The following is a 23,353-nucleotide window of genomic DNA, read 5'->3' as shown; positions in this document are numbered from 1 at the left end:
TATGCTATTTAAGACTTACCAAATCTACAATGCATAATTTAGTAGAATTCTTATAATAGTGGAAGAGCAAGCAAGATCGGAAGAAGAGGAAAAGTTAATGTAGACATATGGTTCTCTGAGGGTGTTATACCTAGAGATACATAGATTGCTGCTTCAGCAACACCATCACTTGGCCAAGTTTACAGAGTTACAGTAAAGAAGAGAAAGAGGTAGAATTGGAACCATTTGAATCAGATCTAAAGACTATGCTTAAAATTTATATTTTCTCAATAGTTTTGTTTTCCTTTCTCTAAGCTAACAAGTTTTATCATTTATCTTGCTGGCATTCTTAAAGGTTAATTTAAGGTAATATAGGGTATTATAATAAGAGAAAGTATTCCAGGAAGAACACACCACAATTGGACCAAAAGAAGCACAATGCTGAACATATTCTTTGTTTTATATCACTTCCTGCCAATGAACACTATATTTACTGTATATTCTGATAATATTATGTCTGTTTAAAAGTAAGATAAAATAATCCCACCAAATTAGTTTTTTAAATGTTTAAATAATTAATAGTTTATTGTAAAACTAACTTTTGGCTTTAGGATTCATTTCAAGCACTGTGTTCCTGATTCGGAGATGTGTTTATAGTACAGAAAGAACTAAACAACTGTGAAATCTGACTCATTTGAACAACCAAATAAGTACATTTTGGGAAAAAATGATACTTTCCAGTATAGATTAGAGAGTAACTTGGGGAAGCCACTCCTCATAAAGATGTTCACTAAGGTGTTACTTATGATATCAAAATAAGGAATTGCAAACATGCTAAATATAAACACTGTTTCAACTGAATTATAATATCTTCAACTAATGAGATATTATGCAGCCGTTAATAGTGATGTTACATAGTATATAGAAATACACAAGCACTTAATGATATCAGTTTAAATGTAAAAATAGGGTGTCACATGATATGTCAAGTTTAATTACAAAAATGCCAAAATATACATTTAAAAATCAAGAGGTAAACTTTAATAGTGGTTCTATTTATACATTAATAATGGTTCCTAGGGGGCTTCCCTGGTGGCGCAGTGGTTGAGAGTCTGCCTGCCAATGCAGGGGACACGGGTTCGAGTCCTGGTCTGGGAAGATCCCACATGCCGCAGAGCAGCTAGGCCCGTGAGCCACAATTACTGAGCCTGCGCGTCTGGAGCCTGTGCTCCGCAACAAGAGAGGCCGCGATAGTGAGAGGCCCACGCACCGCGATGAAGAGTGGCCCCCGCTCGCTGCAGCTAGAGAAAACCCTCGCACAGAAACGAAGACCCAACACAGCCATAAATAAATAAATAAATAAATAAATAAATAAAATTAAAAAAAAAAAATAATGGTTCCTATATAACTGTTTTAGAGATTTAAAATTTTTTTCCTTTTCATTTTATATTGTTTCTATAAATTTTATTTAATAAATGCAAAGTTCTCTTTTAATAAAGAGTTAAAATTCGCTTTCTGGTTCAACATAATGCTTACAATGGTAGTAATGATGATATCGACTGAGAACTTACTATATTTAGGCATAGTTCTAAGAAATTTTCATGAATTACTTCACTTAATTCCATTTTCCAAATGGAATGCATAGGGACAAAATGTTAATAACTTGCTTCATATCATAAAACTAGTGAAAAAGCCAGGACTCAAAAACAGACAGTATACTGCTAGCATTAATTGGGTTGAACCAATTCACTCTCACACTTGCAAAGTATGAACAATCTGATTGCTTCATGTCCTTTCCAAACTTAGGATTTTTAATTATCTTAATCATCCTGATGGGTGTGTAGTGTTATCTCTTGAGATTTAAATATGCACTTTCCTGACTAGTAAAGATGGTGAGCATATATTCATATGTTTATAGGTGATTTGTGTATATATATTTTATTCAAATGTTTCTTTAGATCTTCTGCCCTTTTGGATTAGATTGTTTGTTGCTTATCATTGGTTTATATAAATTATCTTTATATTCTGGACACAAATCATTTCTCACCAGGCTGTAACCAGTTGAAATAACTTGCCTACAAATCTAGAGTTCATGTTAGAAACTTAAGTTTCTGGTCTTCTATCCTTTCTGGCTATCACCATCCCATGCTTACTTCTGCTTTCTTTCTCTTCAATTGATCTTCCATACTTCATTTCTAAAACTTTTCACTGGGGTCTCTGGAAACTTTGCTCAAAATAAACAAATTATCCTCTTTCTTTCTAAGTCACTGCCACTACCCCTATACCACTTCCAAGGTTGCTCATTCTCTCAAACATTACTTGTTCTATTTTTTTGATCATTTTGTGTTTGCTTGTTTTTGTTTTGTTTTTTATGGACTAGCTTGGCTTTGCACTAAAATCATCATTCTTCCAGCCCCAAAGTAGAAATTCTTATCATTTGAGACTCATGGAATCTAATAGTTCTCCCCTCTACTCTTATTCATTACTGTGATACAGAACCTTTCCACCAAGACCCTGTAATTATCCCAGGTGGTTTTATGGACAAGATAAAATAGACCATGCCCAGAGTTCCTTGACTTCCTAACACCTAGTGACCCTCCTCTCTGCAACCAGCTGAACCACCCAGATCCACGGCTGCATAATGGACTTTACCATCCTCTGGAACTAATCTATTCTGAAATCACATCAAACTCTAATATTCTGCTCTCTGCTACAATCTTCTCTCCTGTTTCCCTCATTTTCTTCCTCTGTTGGTGTTTTCTGATTACTTGCCTCACAACCCAGTGATTATATTCTCATATCTCCTCTGCTCCCTGCTTTAAATTTATTGTAATTCGCACTGCTAGCCGAATTATCTTTCTAAAACACAAATCTGATCATGTAGTCTCTTATTTATACTGGATAAAGCCCAAATCCTTGACAAGAAAGGTCAGGCTTTTCACCATCTCAGACCTTTTCTTGCCTGTCTCTCCACACCTCACCTTTACTCATAAGACTTAATAAACATTTTGCCATTTCAAGATCTCACTCTGAACTCTTATTTCGGAGACTATTCATATAAAGTTCACTTTGTATTTGCTGGCAAAATCCTTGTTTTATTCAAGATTCAGCTCAGGCATCATATCTTCAAGAAAGTTTTCATTTACTCTTTGAATTACCCTCAGGATAGATGAAGATTCTCTTCACTAAAGCCTCAGTAAGTTAATACTTACTTCACCATAATATGTAACCTGCCTGACTGTCTTGCCCAACAGACTCGAAATTACAGTAAATAAAAGAACTGTTCTTATCTGAATTTTTAGCTCCAATACAATGAAAGGAAGGAAGAAAGAAAGAAAGAAGGAAAGAGAAGAAAAAAACAGAAGGAAACTGGCACTGCAGATATTGTAAATAAAAATAATGTACATTGAGTATCAGTAATGATCTTAAAAATTCTTTAAAGGCATAGTCATAACAGTTATATGAAGAGTGGATACTTAAATGTAAAAAACCCAAGTTTAAAGTAATCAGCATTACATGATCCCTATATTTTATCAACTTTACTAATATATGTTGATGTAGAAAATTATTAACAATTAACCCCTTATTTACAGAATAGAACCTTGCTTTTAAATTATAATGTAAAATAATTATTTTATAAAAAGAAAACTAAATCACAGAGCTAAATATAATAGAAATGATTTTAATGATGATCTGCTTTTGCTGTTCAAATATAAAATTTAAAAAGCTACTTCTTCATGAGACATCTCAAGTATTCATTTGTTGACAGTAGCAGAATTAATTGAATAAAAGCCTAACCCAAATTGAAGAATCAGTATAAAAACACGTGTAATCACAGAGACCCAGTTAGCCTGATAATTAAAAAAAAAACATAAAATTTATAATGAATGTAAGACTACACCATAGCTCTAGAGAAGTTGATCAAATATACAGCTTCCACTATAAAATGATTCTGAGAATCAGAGGGACTCTATCTAGCTTTTTCCATTGATTTCTGGAAACTAAAAAAATTATGTACTGGCAAAAATAGTTTTAAAGTACTAAATGAGGCTAAATTTTTCTTATAGTGAAGAAAAATTTATGAAAAGGACAACAATAGACTTCTAGATTAGCACACAGAAATAAATACACATCCCATCATCATGTTCAAACGTCAGTATAAATTGAACTCTACTCTTCTTAAGGATAGAAGATAAAACATGATAGTAATAAGGCTCATAGGGTTCGAAAGATAACAAACCATGATAAACAGAGCAGAGAGGGACTTCTGTTAGGTAATGAAGGCATCTCCAAAAACATACCTTTTTTGTTACAATGAGGGAATTTCATATAATTTTTTTTAAAGCCTTTCAGGGCAGGTTGATGACATAATGGTGAGTCCAAATTTAATTAAAGCAAATCTGTGAGGGATTAACACAACATGGACCAAGTCTGTCTTGAGTTAGGGGTAAACTGCATGCTCATCAGGTCATGTTTTGTATGAAATTGTTACAATTTTTTGCATTGACATTTGATTGGGATTGGACAGCAGAGATTTCTGGGTGTGATCCAAAACAAGAATCAGGAATGCATTTTTGATGGAGTCCATCAAAGGCAGAACATCTGTTTTGACAATCAATTGGTAAAGGTTAATGGCCTTTTCTGGAAATTAAGTTGTTGATCAAGAGTCCTGACTGATTGCATTAGATTCACTTTCCACTTGTTTGGAGGTGGGATGAGCTATGCAATACCTTTGTAAACAGTTCTGAATTATCTTCAATATGGCAGTAAATAGACTGTGGTTCCAATCATTTTTTGCTGGAAAATTCTCAAAGAAAGCATTTTAAGTACCTAAACATGGTCACAAAGAATCTTGATAGATTTTAAGCAATGAAGCTTTTTGTGACAGTATTCTAAAATATACTAGAAGCCAAATGCAACTCCAGAAATCCATGATTATATTTGATGTATGGAGTCACTGATTATATTTCTATTTTAATTTCAGAGTAGTTGGTTTTAATCCATTTTTATGGCTATAAGCACCATCGAGACAAATTATTTGTGGAATCCTATTTAATTATTTGTGGAATCCTATTTTAGTGCATGCTTATAAAAGCATGTCATCAGTGCAAAGAAGATGCTGACCTTGCTAATCTTCATAACAGGTGAGCACGTACGTATTGAATCACTAACTTAAAGTTAATAAGTGTTGAGGAGGGATTGAGGGCTGAAAAGAGAGGTACAGAAATTTTAAACAATAAATAAATAAAAATAATACCTGAAGAGATGTTCTAAAATATAAGAAGGCTGCTGCTATGGACCTCGACCTTGAAGTGTGTCATTAAAATGCTTCAACCAGCAAAAGGGATCTTTAATGAGTTTATATTGCTCATTGAATAACCAATTCCTGACCACAGGGTCAAAAGCAAGGGATAAAAAACTTCAATAAAATCTTATGTCTTAAGTTCTTCATTTCGTATTTTCTGGAATGAGCTAGAAATGATATTGATGACCACTTTGCAATAATTGAGTTTGAAACTCACCTGCTCTTCTTAGAGACCATGATCATGAAAAACTCATATTATTTGTGAGGACTAACGATTTTCTTTCAATGAAATTTTAAAAATTTACAGCAGGTGATACAGTGTGAAATCATTCCTGGGAAGTTAATGAGAGTTCACAAATTGAAAAGCCTCCGAGCCTATCAGTTGTAGCATATTAAGCAATTTTGTGTGCAGAACAACTTTATTAATTTGTTTAAAGTTTTAGTATTTAAACAGTTAATGAGTTTAAGAGTCAATGTACTTATTCCATGATTGGAAAGTAAACTTTAATTTCTACTTAGCAAGGCAGCAAGGTAAAGTGATTTAGGTTAATTTATTGACATGTGCAAAACCACAAGGACTTCAAAGAGCAGGTGTACTTAGAGAATTACAAGCAGTTCAGATCCTTGATTCTAGTGTGTAAGGTGGTGTGTGAGGGATTAGGCGGGTTGATCCAGTTAAAGAGCCTTGTTTACCATGCTGGAGAGTTTGGCATTGATTTAAAATACTTTACATATTTAAGAAGGAAAATATTTTACTGTATTTTTGAAAGTGGATCCAGGGAGTAGTATCGAGAATGCAAAGAAAAGAGGAAATTCAGAGATTATACTATTAGTACTAGGAGAATTCTGGAGAACAGTTTTTGGGTGACATATGAGACAGTTACAGTTGGGCTGAAGAAAAGAGAAAGAAGTAAGAACATCAGAATAGGCTGTCTAATGATTAATTTGATATTCAAGATGAGGCACCAATTATAATTCTTAGGTTTCTGGCTTGGGAAAGTTGGGGAATGAAGGTTCTAGATAAGGCAAATAGGAGAGGGCCTATATTGGGATCTGGAGAAAGGGCAGAAATGATGAGCTCAGGGTATAAGCTCTGGAATGATCGTTCTTGATTCCAGTCCTGAATTCTCACTTCTTAGCCATGTGACATAGAAAATTACTTAATCTGTTTCTCAGTTTCCTCACAGGTAAAATAGAGAGAGTTACAATATTTACCTTATGGTGCCACTGTGATTATTAAATTAATTCATACAAATCATTACCAATAACTGCAAACCCTTCAAAATCTCAATTGTTTGTTACCTCACTCATTCTTGTAACTTGACACCAATAACCTTGATTCCAACAATCTTTGATTCCATTGTAATCCACAATGTATTTTCCTAACACCCCTTACTGTACTTCACTCTTCATGTCCTTACTTCCTTGTTTCCCAGCTTAAATTCCATGGCCAATCCCTATAATTACTCCCTTGCTCATACTCTCAACTCCTTTGCTTCTCTCTCATTTCATCATATTGGGCAAAACACAGTCTCATTAAGGCTGGCTGGCCCATGCCTATTCTACTCCTGGGCCTAGAACGTAACTGGAGAAATATGACTGAATATGACCAGAGAACTATACCCATCGAAGCTTACTGATCTTGTTCTAAATCCACAGTTATTAACAGGAAGAGACTTTTCATTATTCCCTGGCAATCATATGGTATTTCTTGATCCACGTAGCTGCCACTCTCCCAGGTGACTCGTGTGTAACTTATTACTGATCCTCAAAACTCTCATACCATCTTTGCTCTTAGCAATGACCCACCTTCCTACTTTTCTAAGAAAATCTACGTGTCATATCTTTTTTCCATTGTCACCCCCTGAACACACTAGTTAGATTGATTGTTCTTTTAAACATGTAAGTCAGATCACTCTCTCTTTTGGCCAAAAGCCTCTAATGGCTTCCAACTTCTTTCACAAGAAAAGCTAAAAACCTTAGAATAGCCTAAATTGTCCTATACATATGAAAATCTTAAGACATATTTCACCTTCTCTACTAGTATTCCCCCTGCAGAACGAAACCCAGTCACTAATTTCTTTGATGCACTTCAGATATGTCAGGCTTCTCCTGCCTCTGAGTCTTTGCTTGTCCTTCTTTGGTGACTCCTCTGTCTACAAAGTTCTGTCCCCAGAGAGCCACATCGATGACTCCCTCACATTCCTCAACTCGTTACTCAATTATTTCTTTGGTGAACTCTTAACTACTTCTTTTATAATTGTAGTTCCAGCATTTCTTCTCTTCTTTTCCTACTTTAATTTTGTCCTTTAAGCTTTACATACCACCAGTAATTTAATATAACCAGGTACTAAATACTGTACTTATTGCTTTCTTTATTGCCTATTTCACTCCACTGGAATGAAGACTCTATGAAGGCAAAGATTTGATTTGGGTTTTTACTGTTTTTCCTTCTACTGTTAATACTATTGGGTACATACTAGACATTCAATAAATACTTTTTGAATGGATTAGTATATTTAGCATAGTAGCTGGTATAGTATATGTGCTCAGTAAATAAGTTACCGTGATTACTTATAATAATGATAACATATCAGGCATGTAAACAACATGGAACCTCCAGGTTGCAGCACTTGAGATTCAGAAGAGGAGGATGAATTTAATATAAATTAATACGGTAATGAAATAAATAAATAAACAAGATCCCGCTGGGAAAAATGTTAAGAGCAGAAAGCTGTGGCATGTGAGGGCAGGGCGTACGGATGAGCCAACATGGGGCAGGTTGAAATCTTGAAAGCTAGGAAAGATATTAAAAGGAAGTATCCAGAGAAACAGAAGAAGAGTAAGGAGACGATGGTATAATGGGTGTCAAGGTAAGGTAGACACTCCTGAAAGATGAGGTGGTTAACAGTGCCTAATACTTCAGAGTATATAGTACCAAGGAAATGATAACGTAACAAATGTCGAGATACAAATCATGATAAATACTGTAGGAAGATTTAATGAGTGAAAATAAATCTTCAGAATCAAAAGTATCTACCAAAGCAATGAAAGAGTTTGCAAGGTTGTTAGAGACAAGACTATTCATTTAACCCATGTTCTTTACCTTTGATTCTCTCAAAGAAAGAAAGGATGGAATAATAAAAGAATGTATCTCGTGTTTGAACTTATAAGACCAGAGGTTGATATAAGTAGGCCAAAGAAGTAGTCTCATTGAATTGAATAGGGCTTTATACCCAGATAGCTGGATAACAGAATGACATAATAGATTTCTTCTTATAGTTAAAATCTGAGCTCAAGGATACATCTAAACCAGTAAAATTACTACACTTCTTAAAGAGAATGCAAATATATAAAAATTTTATAAGTTCTTTCTCTTTAAGAAAACACTACAAAAGAACATAATACCAAAATTCGTCTAAAGTGTATTTTAATATGGCTCTCATTATTTTTAATTAATCTTACATACTACAGGATGTATAATAAATCTTACATGAAGGAAGGAAATTTAGAATTAGTTACTGCTCTCCTCAGCCCCATGGAGGTATTTACTTCTGCTTTATATTTGCAGTTTGAGAAGAGAGTTTTAATTTTTTTAAATAAAGGAATTTAAATACAACCAGCATTTTACAGATAATTAAAAAATGAATCATAAGTGGGTGCAAATTGAGTAATTTGATTAATTTCTAAGTTGACCTTTAGAAAAGTATTTGTCTAACATTTCTTACTTGTTGTATTTTTATTATATCAAACTGAAGTTCCAGCTAGTTAACTTCCATGTTGTTTTAAAAAAATGAGAACTGCGTTATAGATATGATAGTTTGTTTTGTAAAATAACTGTTTCACTTTAGAAACAATTTGGATTTTGAAATGTAATATGAATATTATCTTTGAATAGCTGCTTCTCTTTCTATCAAGACTTGTTCTTTTCAGGATTACCTCACTTACACATTTTTCCCTTGTATATTTATTAAATCAAGGAATTATTTTGCAGGTAAATTTATTGTTCACTAATAAAAGATAAAATACACCTAATGGCAGTGCGTAACTCTCTTCAAGGTGTGTGTTCTCATACTAAGTAGCCTCTGACTTAGGTGAAAGACCTCCCGACTGCAGATACATAATGTGCATCTCCAGCAAAATTGTCCATAAGAATAACTTCATTATTCTGGGAAGCCAGATCTATAAAACACGTAAAATGTGGAAGTGTTCTGCCCATACAATTTCTGGTAACTACAGCATGACGAAGTGATAAACCCTGAGTCAGCTTCGGTTACAGCATACCTTACTAAGACGTTTATTGTGCCATGAAGGATAAAGGAAATATAATGGGCAAAGGGGTATTTTCTGAAGCCATGAGGTATTTTAGGTCTATTGAGTTCTGCCTTGATCAATGGAAAAATGATCTCTGGAAGCATTGAGTGGTAGAGTGTACCAGTTAGTCACAGACACCCCAAGTTACAGCAGAATGATGAGAAGGAAAAACTCACCAGTACCACTGGACAAATTGTTGTAGGTGGTAAAATATGGTCCTTCAAAGGTCCGCAGTCACATTCAGGTTTCAGATGAGAAGCACATTTATTATGCAGCTAGGAAAGGAGAAAGAGGACACTATCAAATTTTGCATGGCAACAGCAAACATGAAGCAGATTATATTTCGCCCGAGATACAGCAAATATATTTAAAGAACTACAAGAACAAACCAACAGGATCATAAAGGGATTCATATTACATTTGCCCTTATATATATTCTACCTTAAATAAACTGTTTAGCAACTTCCGTGACCCAGCCTATATATTTTCCAATTCTCAGAAATGTTTATATTAGAAATGTGCTTTAGGGTTTCTACCAAAAAGCCTGATTTCTTTGACAAACACACATTATTGTTCATTACAGTCCTTCCTTTGCTTATCTGTTAGCATCATCTTGAAACTACTATGCACTGTGGATGCTTTTTTTTTTTTTTTGACCCTCCTGTTTTCTCAAAGTCATTCCAAAGTGCACAGCTCAGTATGGGGCATAATTGATCCCATCATTAGTTTTAACTTTCTAATTCAATATGTAAATGTAACCAGAGATTCATCTCAGTAGGAGCAGGATATAAATATAAGAAGACGATTATGATTATAAAAATTCCTTTATATTATATTTATCAGCTCTACACTATGTGTATAATCATGTAACATATTATTTCCTTTTCTACATGTAAGAATCTAAGCTGATGTTTTTATCAACCTTGTCACATGTTTAAATTAAGGTGTTATAACATAGTACATTAAATACTATTTTTTTAAAAATTGAGATGATAATTCTTATTGGAACCATACAGAATTGCTAAAGTAGTAGTTGTTTAAAGGCATCTACGGGTATATCTGCCCCCTACTCCCTATCAGTTTAATATGAAATATCCATACTTTAGAACAATGGTACATATTAATAAAATGTCTTGTTCAAAACCAAAAAGGAGCTGCTTCATTTTTCAGTTTTGAACCAAAAGCCACTCCGTTTATGTCATGATTACATTAATTTCCGCAACAAACCTACCTTTGTAACAGTTAATTAACAACCAACCATAGAAGTCTAATGGGGTTGATCTGCTGTTAGCGATAGTATAGCTCACCACTACTGAAGGGGTATTTCTGTTGTCCTTGAATCTAAAACATCTATCACATCCTGCCTTGGAGATAAGGCTACTTGCACAGTAATTAACTCACACTAGGCCACATTACATGAAATAAAAGTATCTTTACACATTCATCAATAATTAGCAGTTCTGCTTCTCCGTGGCATGGAAACTACTTTTTAAAAAGTGGTTTAATCTTATCAGGCATTGCTGATCTTTGTCATGAGGCAGGAGGTATTGAAGATAAAGAAGCAGTTGAAGTCACATGCAAAATAGGAATAAATTAACAGACACTCATTTGGCAAATGCAAATGCATAGTTTCCTTGAAAGAAAATCAGTGACTGGTTTAAATATATTAATTTATTGGACTTAATTTTCGTAGAATAAATCATGGCCCTGAAATTTTGGATTTAAACAAATAGATTACCAAGTGTTGTAGATTAAATTGGTCTTTCCCCAATTGATTTCCTAAATCCTAGTACCTGTGAATATGAACTCATTTGGAAATATCTTTGTAGACGTGTTCAAGTTCAGTTGAAGTTATACTGAATTAGGTTGGGTCCTAATCCAATGACTGGTGTCCTTATAAGAAGAGAGAAATCTGGACATAAGGAGACATATATGAAGGGAAGAAAGCCATGTGACAATGGAGACAGAGATTTGGTGATGGAGCCACAGGCCAAGGGACACCAAGGATCGCGGGCCACTAACAGAATCAGGAAGAGGCGAGGGAGGATTCTTGCTTACAGCCTTCAGAGGGAGCCTGACCCTGCTGACATCTTTATCTCGGGTTTCTAGCCTCCAGAACTATGAGAGAATAAATTTCTTTTCTTATTTTGTGGTATTTTGTTATGGCAGCCCTAGGAAACAAATATACCAGTCATTATGAAAACTGAACCCAAACCCAAAGACAGGCTGTGTGTCTGAAGACTCTTTTGTAATGTGGTGTCACAGAGAAAAAGCTTCTGCTTTTTGATCCTGTACCACCTATTTAAAACTGACAATGCAAGGCTCTACGAAGCCTCTACAAATAGAGAGATGTAAGAAAAAAATTCTGTGTGTACACATTGAGGAAGTACTGATTTTCACTCTTGACTGCAGTTAGTGAAGCTTTACATGCGACTCTGAAGGACAGAGATGCAGGGCACTGACCACAGGCACATAAGCTGAGGGCCTCAGCCTCCTCCATGCCTCCAAACCATGCGTTTCTAACAATCTGCAACTGATATGATAAGGGATGACTAACCTCTCTATACAGTTATTTGAGGGTTACCAGATGTAAGAAAGGATAACAAAGATAAAATGAATTTAATGACAGCTTTTTGGCATTTAGGCTAGTTTCCCAGGTGGAGGGAAAAAAAAAGGAACTGAGGACTCAGGTAGAATCACACAGTTGATAAGCCAAACAGAATGTGTGTGTAAAGGGTAACTCTTCGTAATGAGGTTTGAGGGTTTCAGAGCATAGGTACCGGCAAATGGTCCTATGAAATACTGCTCTCTGCAGAGCTAAATAAAACCAGCATGGCATTGTCCAGTTTGATTGTCACGGGGTCCATATTCCTGAGCTTTGTCTAGGCAGCTGCAAGGCAGTCTTGCAAGAACATAGGCATATAGCAGGGTCTACAAGGAGGTCAGTAACCATATCATCATCAGTGAAACAGGGAGACGCAGTGCAAAATAATTCTCCTCCCCAAGAAGCCTGTATTAACTAATAATGTGCAAGGTACTTCATACTTTTATGAAGATTGGAATCTGGCAGCTGCTAAATATAGTTGGATGTCCATCAACATCATGAGATTATCTGTAACCAGGAGTGTCAAACCAGAGGACACCATGTTGGAAAATACTGATCATTCCACAATGTGTATAGCAGGTCTAGTGCATTTATCATACTGCTCAGAGACATACTTGAGGACAAAATATAAAATGTGAAAGCCAATGAGAAAATGCTTATAGTTCCCAGGACTATTTATCAAGATTAATAGTGAACCTCATTTTTGCTGTGAAACTAAAACTTCTGCATAAAGCCTCTTTTTTAAAAAAGAGCAAATATCAACAAAATAGAAACCATATAATAGAATTTAAAAGGCACTTTCCCCCAAAACTACCCCAAAACGGGTTATGTTCTGTTTCTTGATTAGGTGGTGCCTACACAGGGTACTCATTTGTGGAAAACTCATTGAGCTCTACCCTTAAGATATTTATTCTTTTCTGCATGTATGTTATTTTTCAATAAAACTGTAAAAAGGAAAAAAAAAGTGAATATAATCAGCAATAAAAACAAGTTGCTTAAACTCGTCACCATGACATTTTACAGAAAAAGATACAGCACAGCTGAGTCCTTCTCAGTGTCAATAAGATACTGAAGTCTGACAATTGTCTTAAAGATAACCCAGATCCCAAATCAGCAAAACAGAAATAGCCTCATCAAGAAGAGAAATAAACTAGAACATTGATGAATCCTGCCTCTTAAATGAAATGGCCAATGAAGCCCCAGAGAAAGGAAATCGTTACCTTTTTAAAAGTGTTTTTATTTTTGTTCACAGTTACCTCTGCACTTTTAAAGAGTAAGGCATAAAAATACTCAGGTCGTTATTTTATTGTATGTACAGAAACGTCCATTCATGTTAAGGGAATCAGTCCCTTATCTAGGAAATTCATAAAATATAAACCAGCTATTCCTGGAAGTGAATTAAACACTTGGAAATAATTTCAGAGTTTATGACAATTTCCAATAGCACCTAATTTAGAGCCAGGTCTATGTTTATTGAAAACAGCTGTCTCAATTTAGGAAGAAAAAGAAAATGTGTGAATGAGTGTGTGTGTGTGTGTTTAATGGATGGAGTTGAGAAAAGAGTGAAGGCATTGTATTGAGAAGAAAGCAATGTAATCTAAGAAGTCAAAAGGGAGAAAAATAGAAAAAAAATTTTCATAAGAATTTGGAGTCAAAAAAGAAATAAATCATTTTCCTACCGAAAAATGAAGAGACCAGATTTAGAGGAACATTTGCTGGTTTATATACATTCTTTTCTCTCTAACATTTTGCCATTTCAGGGTGCTGCCTTAATGCTGGCATTGGCCAAAGCATGAACCTTTCTATTTTAAAGGCATCGGAAACCGTTAAACATTATTGTTAGGAGTTATTATTTTTTTATTTTTTGGGGGAGATATTTGCCTCACTTTATTTTTTATTTTCTAACATCTCTATTGGAGTATAATTGCTTTACAATAGTGTGTTAGTTTCTGCTGTATAACAAAGTGAATCAGCTATATGTACACATATATCCCCGTATCTCCTCTCTCTTGTGTCTCCCTCCCTCCCACCCTCCCTATCCCAGCCCCCCAGCTGGTCACAAAGCACCAAGCTGATCTCCCTGTGCTATGCGGCTGCTTCCCACTAGCTATCTATTTTACATTTGGTAGTGTATATATGTCCATGCCACTCTCTCACTTTGTCCCAGCTTACCCTTCCCCCTCCCCGTGTCCTCAAGTCCATTCTCTAGTAGGTCTCCGTCTTTATTCTGTCATACAGAGGGAAGTCAGAAAGAGAAAAACAAATACCGTATGCTAACACATATAATATGGAATCTAAAAAAAAAAAAGAAAAAAAAATGGTCATGAAGAACCTAGGGGCAAGACGGGAATAGAAATAAGGAGTTACTATTTTAAAAGAAGTAGGAACCCTACATGATACCAAAAGTCAATAATCAATAGTCCTCGTATAAGCTTTCGTTTGCGAAGCTCAAATGACTCCTACCCTGTGAGTCCTGCCTGACCGCGGGTATTTTACCGCAACCGGCGCAAATGACAACATGTTTTTAATACAGGTTTTCCATGTCAAGAAAATATGTTCATGGCAGAAATGAACAGGTATAAACAGTGCAATCTTAACAATCAGAGAATGTAAGCAAGAGGAGGAGGAGAGAAGCAATGATGACATTCAGCCCGGCTGATTGAATTATAAAGCCCAGGGGAAATGGCTGCCCAATGTTAGAAGGTAGTTTATACTGCTTTCTTAGGATTTTTCTATTTTTTAAGTGGTTAGATTTACAAAAGGAGATAAAACCCAGTTCTAAGAGCCTAACATTCTATCTACATAATGGCAAATAGTATTATATCAAGAAGCCACAGGTTCTGAATAAAAAAGGGGTGCTAAAATGGATTTTTTTTTATCTTTAAGCATTTGTTTACACTTGTATATTTGATGCAGATTTGAGTATTACAGGATGATTTTTTTAAAAATTTAAATCATGCAGTTAAAATTGACTATTTAGCGGTAAGAAGAACAGTGTTATCAGTCATGAAGGTGAATTATCGAGGACCTCCTCTAAACTCAGCACTCCATCAAGATTCAGGGTTATTAGAAGAAAAATGTGTATACTGGACCCGGAGCTGGATGAGATTGTAGTCTAACAGTGTAGACAACGTTAGCATGCAGATGTGACACTGCTGGACAGCATTTCAGTCTTTCCTTTGGTGTGGAATAAAAGTCTAGAAAGTGTTTAGAAAATGGCAAACATTATTATCAAGGAAAATTTCAAGGAAAATATGGAACTTAGTTTGATTCCTGAGGTATAGTCAGTCAAAATTTGAGGTGGGTGCATTCAGGGCAATAATAGAGTAAGCAAAATAGGGGGGAAGCATGGCTTTCCCAGAGACCTGTCAACAGACATGCTCGGCTGCAGCAGGGACTGGGCATACGGGGGCTATTATATATGTCTTGTGCTTAGGTTTGGGTCAGATATTTGGAGAAGTGAAAACCAGGTTGAGGTAGGAAGAGGTGAGAGCTGCATTTATTATCACAGAACTATTATAGATTGCTGAAGGTGGCATATGATAACAAACTAGTATTTTCAGAAGATGACTCTGGAGGTGGTTTGCAGCCTGTGTTATAGGAAAAGTACCTTCTGCTAGGGAGATAAGCCAAGATTTCTGACTCTAATCTAGTTAAGAGGTGCTAAGAGCCTGCACGCGGGCTGTGAATGGTGAAGACAAAAAACTCAAATCTGAGAGAGATATTTTAAGGGGAAAACTTAAAGTCTCAGTGATAGGTTGAATATATGAAATAGGGGTGAAAGACAAGGATAAAAGAGATTGACTTCTATTTCCATGATTGCAAGCATGATGTTACCATGTCTGATAGAATACAGTTGGAAGAGCTGTTCTTTGTGAATACAAATAAATCAGTTTAGTCTAGGATTGAGTGATATTTGGGACCACATGGTTCTGGGTGCTTTTAGAATATGCAGGTGCTATTCTTAGACTGGGAAACTACAGATCCTTCCAGAAGTGAGTAAGAGATGGCAGGAGTAACATCCATGGAGTGCCCTCTGTGAGCCACGGGATGGGTTTTGTGTCCTCACATGACATTTTAGCTAGTTTTCACTATGATAATAATTGTCCTTCCATAAGCACTAGTATGTATGGGGCCTTCCCTAAACACATTGACATAGATTTTTTTTAAAAATTCATTTAATTCTTATAAAACTCTTACAAGATAGGTATCATTAAGTCCATTTTACAAATTAGGAAGCTGGCCAAAGCTTTTCACATACTTGGCCCAAGATTGTACAACTACTATCTTACTGGTTGGACAGAGACATTCTTAAGAATCTGGTCAGTCTAACTTATGACGAAGTTAAAACTCAAGCCATTTCCAAAAGTCATATGTACAAAGGAAGTGATGGCATTTGGAAAACCACTGAAATGAAGCCAGGTTTTGTTCTCTTTGTTTCTCTCTGCAATCTATTCCTCACGGACTCCGTTCAGATGGGCCTTACTAAAGCTGAGCTTTGATGGTGCCATATCCCATCACGACTTCTGCTAGTTCTTTGCTATATTAATAGCACTTTCTAGGAAGCATTAAGACATAAGAAAGTAGATTCAGTTTGTTTAAAGGCAAACAGTAGTGTAAGTGTCAGTCAAAAGCAGATCAACTTCATACTAAAATTTTCATACAGTAGTTCAGGAAGAAAGTAGAGATTATACTAAACACATAAATGTTTGGAGGTAAATATCCTCTGTTTAACCTAGGCAAAAAATCTATAAATTAATAGATATAGTCTTATAATTGCTTAACATTAAAAACCAAAAGAGCACAGAGGCTGAAGTTATTTTTAAGAAGGCTACATATATTCTTCTGGATACATGAGGACTTATTTAAAAATATCAAGTTTTGTTTCATGAAACAAACACCCACAGGAACCCCGGAGATCATGGTTTATAGCAAATCAGGCTGAAGTTAGCCAGAAGCCTCGGGTCTTGGGAGAGCTTAGTGAGAGGGCAGCCACTTTTCCCTGACTCTGCCTTAAACCCTTCAGTGGTCTCTGGTTTGCCTGTGTCCTGAGTAGAACTCGGGATTTAAATACATTTACAGCTTATATTGTGCTTTGCTGTAGTGACCAAAGAGTCATCTTCATGTACACTCTGATCTTTTGTTAAGAATAAGACATTAGGAACATGCTGTCTGAACTGAATTAGATATGAAATCCTTTATATCTATATTTAAAAAGCAGAGTTTATTCAGAGGTAGCACCTTCTTTCCTATAAAAGGAAAGGCCTAAATTCTTACAACACTAGGACCAGGATCAAGACCAAATATAAATATGTAACTGGAGAGTGCTTGGGCTAGAAATACAGATTTTGGAGTCACAGATGAGAGGAACCACTAAAACAAAAGAAAGAAAACAAGAAAAACAAAATGGAATATAAAACAAGAAAAACATTTCAAGATGCCTTGATTATCAGTAAGACCGTTAGCAATGGTAACTTTGAGGAGAATGATTCCCATAGAATGAAAAGGGCAGAAGATATACCTCATAGAGATTAAATGGGAGAAGGAGAAGAGGAGTCAAATAAAGAAACTTAAAATCTCTAAAAGCTTTTGTATTAGGAAAGGTAGCAGTGTATATTTTTATTTATTTTTCTTTACATTTATTTATTTTTATTTTTGGTTGTGTTGGGTCTTCGTTGCTGCACATGGGCTTTCTCTAGTTGCGGCGAGCGGGGGCTACTCTTCGTTGCAGTGCGCGGGCCTCTCATTGTCGTGGCTTCTCTTGTTGCGGAGCATGGGCTCTAGGTGCACGGGCTTCAGTAGTTGTGGTGTGCAGGTTTCAGTAGTTGTGGCTCGCGGGATCTAGAGCACAGGCTCAGTAGTTGTAGCACACAGGCTTTGTTGCTCCGCAGCATGTGGGATCTTCCTGGGCCAGGGATCGAACCCATGTCTTCTGCATCGGCAGGCAGATTCTTTATTTTTTTCTAAATTTATTTATTTTATTTATTTATTTTTTGGCTGCGTTGGGTCTCCATTGCTGCACGCAGGCATCCTCTAGTTGTGGCGAGCTGGGGCTACTCTTCGTTGTGGTGTGCAGGCGTCCCATTGTTGTGGCTTCTCTTGTTGTGGAGCATGGGCTCTAGGCCCACAGGCTCAGTAGTTGTGGCTCGCAGGCTCTAGAGCGCAGGCTCAGTGGTTGTGGCACACGGGCTCAGTAGTTGTGGCTTGTGGGCTCTAGAGCGCAGGCTCAGAAGTTGTGGCACACGGCCTCAGTAGTTGTGGCTCACGGGCTCTAGAGCGCAGGCTTCAGTAGTTGTGGCTCGCAGGCTCTAGAGCGCAGGCTCAGGAGTTGTGGTGCACAGGCTTAGTTGCTCCGCGGCATGTGGGATCTTCCCAGACCAGGGCTCGAACCCGTGTCCCCTGCATTGTCAGGCGGATTCTTAACCACTGCGCCACCAGGGAAGCCCTGGCAGGCAGATTCTTAACCACTGCGCCACCGGGAAAGCCCAGCAGTGCATATTTTTAGAGCGTTCAAACTTTAAACACATTGGATTTTTCTCAAGAAATAAAAATAGGAAAGAAAATAACAGATCTAAAACATTACACTTGAAATGTATGAAGGATGGCAAAATAACTTGAAATACAATGAAGAAATAAATTCTGATATTCTCTAACTTCAGTTTATAGTAAAGATATAACTAATGAAAGATGCACTTTACGGGGAAAGTAAGAGGAACGGGCTCAGAAAAAAAACCGAAATATTTTTACAGATGCTTAGCAAGAAAAAAAAAAGAAAACTAATATTTTTTAATGGTCCAAATTTTTAAAAAAATGAAATAGTTGTGGTCTTCTTAAAACTGAGAACTCAACATGTTTAAGTAATTTCTATGTGTAATTTAAATCATTGTTAGACGTTTTATTACAATAACCAAACACTTTAAAAAAATGAAACTGTCTTTCATAATTGAGGAAATTTCAAATGTAAATATAATTTAACTGAGTAATAGCTGAAAATGATTGAAGAAAATGCGTTCATTTTAAAAGAGTACTTAATTGTACTTTTGAAATGCAAGTCACAGTTTGTTTTTCTCATTATCCTGTGAGTGTGTGTGTGTGTGTTTAAGAAAAATTTTTAAATGGCGTGTGTGTTGGGGAGGGGTGTTGAGGGGCACTACAGAGAAACGTATCTGCTTAACTGAAACAACGCTCCCTACTGTTTTATTCCCACAAAAGCAAGAATAATTTGTCCTATAACAAGATGACTCATACACTAGCTGTAAAAAAGAAAACAAAACCGATGGGGGAAAAAACCCAGCCCCATAAACGTTTTTGTACCAAATTGTAAAAAATGGCTATTCTTAAAAATGTGCGTTCTAATTAATTTCCAGAAGTACAACATGAAACACTAGAGGTACCATTTAACAACTGCATTTATTCCAGAAGTTACTTGAAGCAGCTTTGACAATCAAGCAAACTAGGTAGAGTGCTAAGATTTCCTGGGAAAGACCAAGTGCCCTCTTCTTTCTCGATTGTCAATACCATTAATGACTAGCGTTTACATCCATATCTGTTATCCCTCAATTTATGATTTAACTAAAGGAGCAAGGCAACACCATGTTGTAAAGAAGGGTTAAGTGAGTTCTTTTTTTTTTTTTTTTTTTTAATTTTTTTTTAAAATTTTTTATTTATTTATGGCTGTGTTGGGTCTTCGTTTCTGTGCGAGGGCTTTCTCTAGTTGCGGCGAGCGGGGGCCACTCTTCATCGCGGTGCGCAGGCCTCTCACTATCGCGGCCTCTCTTGTTGTGGAGCACAGGCTCCAGACGCACAGGCTCAGTAATTGTGGTTCACGGGCCCAGTTGCTCCGCGGCATGTGGGATCTTCCCAGACCAGGGCTCGAACCCGTGTTCCCTGCCTTGGCAGGCAGATTCTCAACCACTGCGCCGCCAGGGAAGCCCTAAGTGAGTTCTTAAAAGCATCGAGAACTAAAATATGGACCCACCTGCATCTCTACCTAGTCATGTGGTCATTGATGATTTGCATAGATTTTTCTTGGTCTTAGTGTCCTCACTATAAAATTAAGTCATTGTACCACATTATTCATTGTTCTACCCTTTTTAAGCCCATAGACTCTAATGATTGGAATAAATTTAGAACATGTAGAATAGAAAATTTTACCAGAATAGTGTTTCCGGGCAGAGGGATAGCTGAGCTCTACCCAGTCAGTATCCCAGGCTCAAGGCCCACCCACAGCCATGGTGTCTGGTTACCTTCCTGGCTCCTAGAACTCCTAGAACTCCATGCAGCACAGATTGAACACCTTATGACAGTATTATCTCTAAGGTTGTCACCAGCTCTAAAATTCTCGATTCTATGAGGACAAATCTGACCTTGACATTTATCCCTTTGGGAGCCACACATGATATAAGAGGCCCCCATGAATTTACGCTAACTTGGACTTAGTCTAAAATTCAGGATGGCCTTCCAGGATAGGACTCATCAGAGAACATGGGATATACCATCTTCATCGTGAGTGAATGCTAGAGATTTATCCTCCGATGTTACTCACTGTGATCTGACACCAAACACAATGCAGTCCTGTCAAGCCCTGGTAACATTTAACCGTTTTGTGGCATTTATCACACTTGGTTGGGCAGTTGCCTTCAACCCAGTAATGATGCATCACCTAGAACACAACAAAAGCACTGTGGTAAGAGGAGGCATCCATAAACACCATCCTCAAAAAGCGAGCATGGCCACACACTTACATCAGTGTTCTTCTTGGACTTTACGTAAGTCTTGATGCAAGAAGGAGGTGCTCTAGCCACGCAGCGCTCATGGACGGTGTACTTGCAAACTGAAAGGAAACATGTACACAAATTCAGAGCTAATCCTGGTCCTGATTGCAATTTTATACAGAAAGAATGACATTAACAGAAGCTCGTTTCATAGCCACTGCTCCCTAATCAATCCAATCAGCCACATCAAGGAAAAGTCCAACTCGACTGTTTTTACCATGGAATACAAAAGGCCAATTAGTACAGGAAATATTATGCATGTGAAGAACCAAGACTCCTCTATCATGGCAATAGCAGGAAATGCTTAATTAAATCAGGCCTCACTCAAATTTTTCACAATAATTCCCAGATGACAAACATACTAAAGACAAATTGATGACTGCCAAATGGCTTGGTGTCATTTGCTAGAAGGAAGAGATCTATATTTTACAAAGTATAGGCATGAGAGCAGCTGGCGGGCATGGGAATAAAAGCCCATGAGTTTATGCTATTTTGTCTATTGATTTATCTAAACCTTAAATGGCTGATTAGTCTATTTCCAGAGAATAGATTTCATCATACATGCCAGGCCTTCAGTTAAACTTCATCCCTCATTGCCATCATGGCACTGTTTGTCCAAAAGGAACAACCTTTGTTGGGCAGCATATTGTGTATATATATATATATATGCAAAATTTTATATGTATCTGCAAATATGTATAGAAACACATGTACAAACATATATATGTGTGTGTATATAAAATGTATAATGTATATAAAAAAACCAACACGTACACTTTATTGGCATCTTTAAATTACTTCATGGCTTGATTCTCAATATAACTCAGGGTCATATACAGATATTCTTTAATAAAACGCTGGTTTCAAATTAAGAATTCTAAATGCATAAATACATAGAATAAAAATTAAGTAAAAAACAACCAGGTAGCTCTCTCAATATAACAAACAAAAATTAACCACTGCATGAAGTTAGAATGAAAATATAATATTTATATAGTAAAACTATTCCCAAATATCCACATCTGTGATTTCCTTTGGAAACAGTTTCTCTTCTCGTCCATATTGGCAATAATGTTGAGTATTACATTTGCCACACTAATCAGTTAAAATTTGTGAGCAAGATTCTCACTCTTATATGATATTGCCCATATTATATGAGAATTATCATTTTGTTTCATAAGCTCCCATCAATAGAAAGTACCGTGAAAAATTATTTTCCTTAAAAATAATAAAACTTTGAAAACAAATTACTTCCTTTGTACATGGAGAATGTTCTGGTATAAATAGCCTTTTAAATGTGGCCACCAGAAAGTGCCCTCTAAAGTGGCACGAGGTAATTTTATGTAACTTTATTAAAATCCTTAAACACGTAAGAAATCACTTAAAAGTGTACCTACAATATGGTTTTTAATGTGAAATAAAACATCTGAGAGAAAGTCAACTCCCAAATATGTTACCAAAGAAGACGTTAGCTAAAAATAATATCTGAAAATTATGTATTATATGGAAGCCAGCTAAAAAATTAGATTTAATATAAATGCACGAAAATGGGATGTGTCTAACAAACTTGACAATTTCAGTAACTCCATACACTGCAGAAAAGGGTGTGGATGGACCACGTGCTGGACCAAGACAAAGTCACACTTTAGTAAGGAGGACTCAATATTCCCTCTGTTTTAACAGAGGCATCAGGGAATGCAAAAGTTCCTCAGGCACACATGTTGTTTATTTAAAACTTCTTAAGTGCCTTTTATAAATTAATTGTTACATATACTACCAGAAAGTATGCCATAGAATAAAATAGATATTGTAAAGATAAGTGTACCGAAATAAAAATAATGGCCACAATTCATGAACTGGCCACACTTTGGGTTCTAATATCCATTAACCATATATTAGATTTTCTTCGTGATAGAATTAAGAATCATGTGCCTGAGGTATAAGATTAGTTTGTATTCCTTGTGATTTCTTAGTTTGAATGGAAACTGATAATCAATTAATTATTTTTAAAAGACTGAAAGGAATTAGCTCATTATAGGAAGACAATGTGAATAAAGCGATAACTTAGGGAGGGAAAAAAGACAAATATGCATAAGATATAAACATGAGAGACCAATGGATATTTTCATAATACTCCCAGAAGAAATGGGAATCATGAATAAATTAAACTACAGTGGAAAGAAAATGGCTAGTGAATTGGGAAATGTCCTTACTTCTTTTCCAAGGAGAAGGTTTTCCAAAACTGAAGAAAGTTAAAACTAGAGTGATCTAAACCTTCAGAAACATACTTCAGGGAAAGATAAATCATAGGTACGGGAAGTGTCAGGTTATTTCTTAACTCCGTCTACAAATAGGACTATTCCGTGAAATCAACCC

At 36.1% G+C, this 23,353-nt stretch overlaps 1 protein-coding gene across 10 annotated transcripts in view; it reads right to left on the bottom strand.

The window, feature by feature from the left end:
• DGKB (diacylglycerol kinase beta) overlaps positions 1-23,353 on the bottom strand; it is an 804,767-nt gene that overhangs the window by 472,750 nt on the left and 308,664 nt on the right. For 9 of the 10 annotated variants that reach the window (XM_068550569.1, XM_068550571.1, XM_068550570.1 and 6 more), the window contains 3 exons: positions 20,948-21,036; positions 20,749-20,865; positions 9,775-9,873 (listed from right to left, as the gene is read on the bottom strand). In XM_068550569.1, coding sequence (XP_068406670.1) covers positions 9,775-9,873; positions 20,749-20,865; positions 20,948-21,036 — 305 coding nt within the window. The remainder of the gene's footprint in view (positions 1-9,774; positions 9,874-20,748; positions 20,866-20,947; positions 21,037-23,353) is intronic. The other variant, XM_068550573.1, reaches the window with a different exon arrangement.

This window comes from Eschrichtius robustus, chromosome 8, assembly GCF_028021215.1.
Source record: "Eschrichtius robustus isolate mEscRob2 chromosome 8, mEscRob2.pri, whole genome shotgun sequence".
Classification (NCBI taxonomy): Eukaryota; Metazoa; Chordata; class Mammalia; order Artiodactyla; family Eschrichtiidae; genus Eschrichtius; species Eschrichtius robustus.
This window is presented reverse-complemented; position numbering and strand designations above follow the sequence as displayed.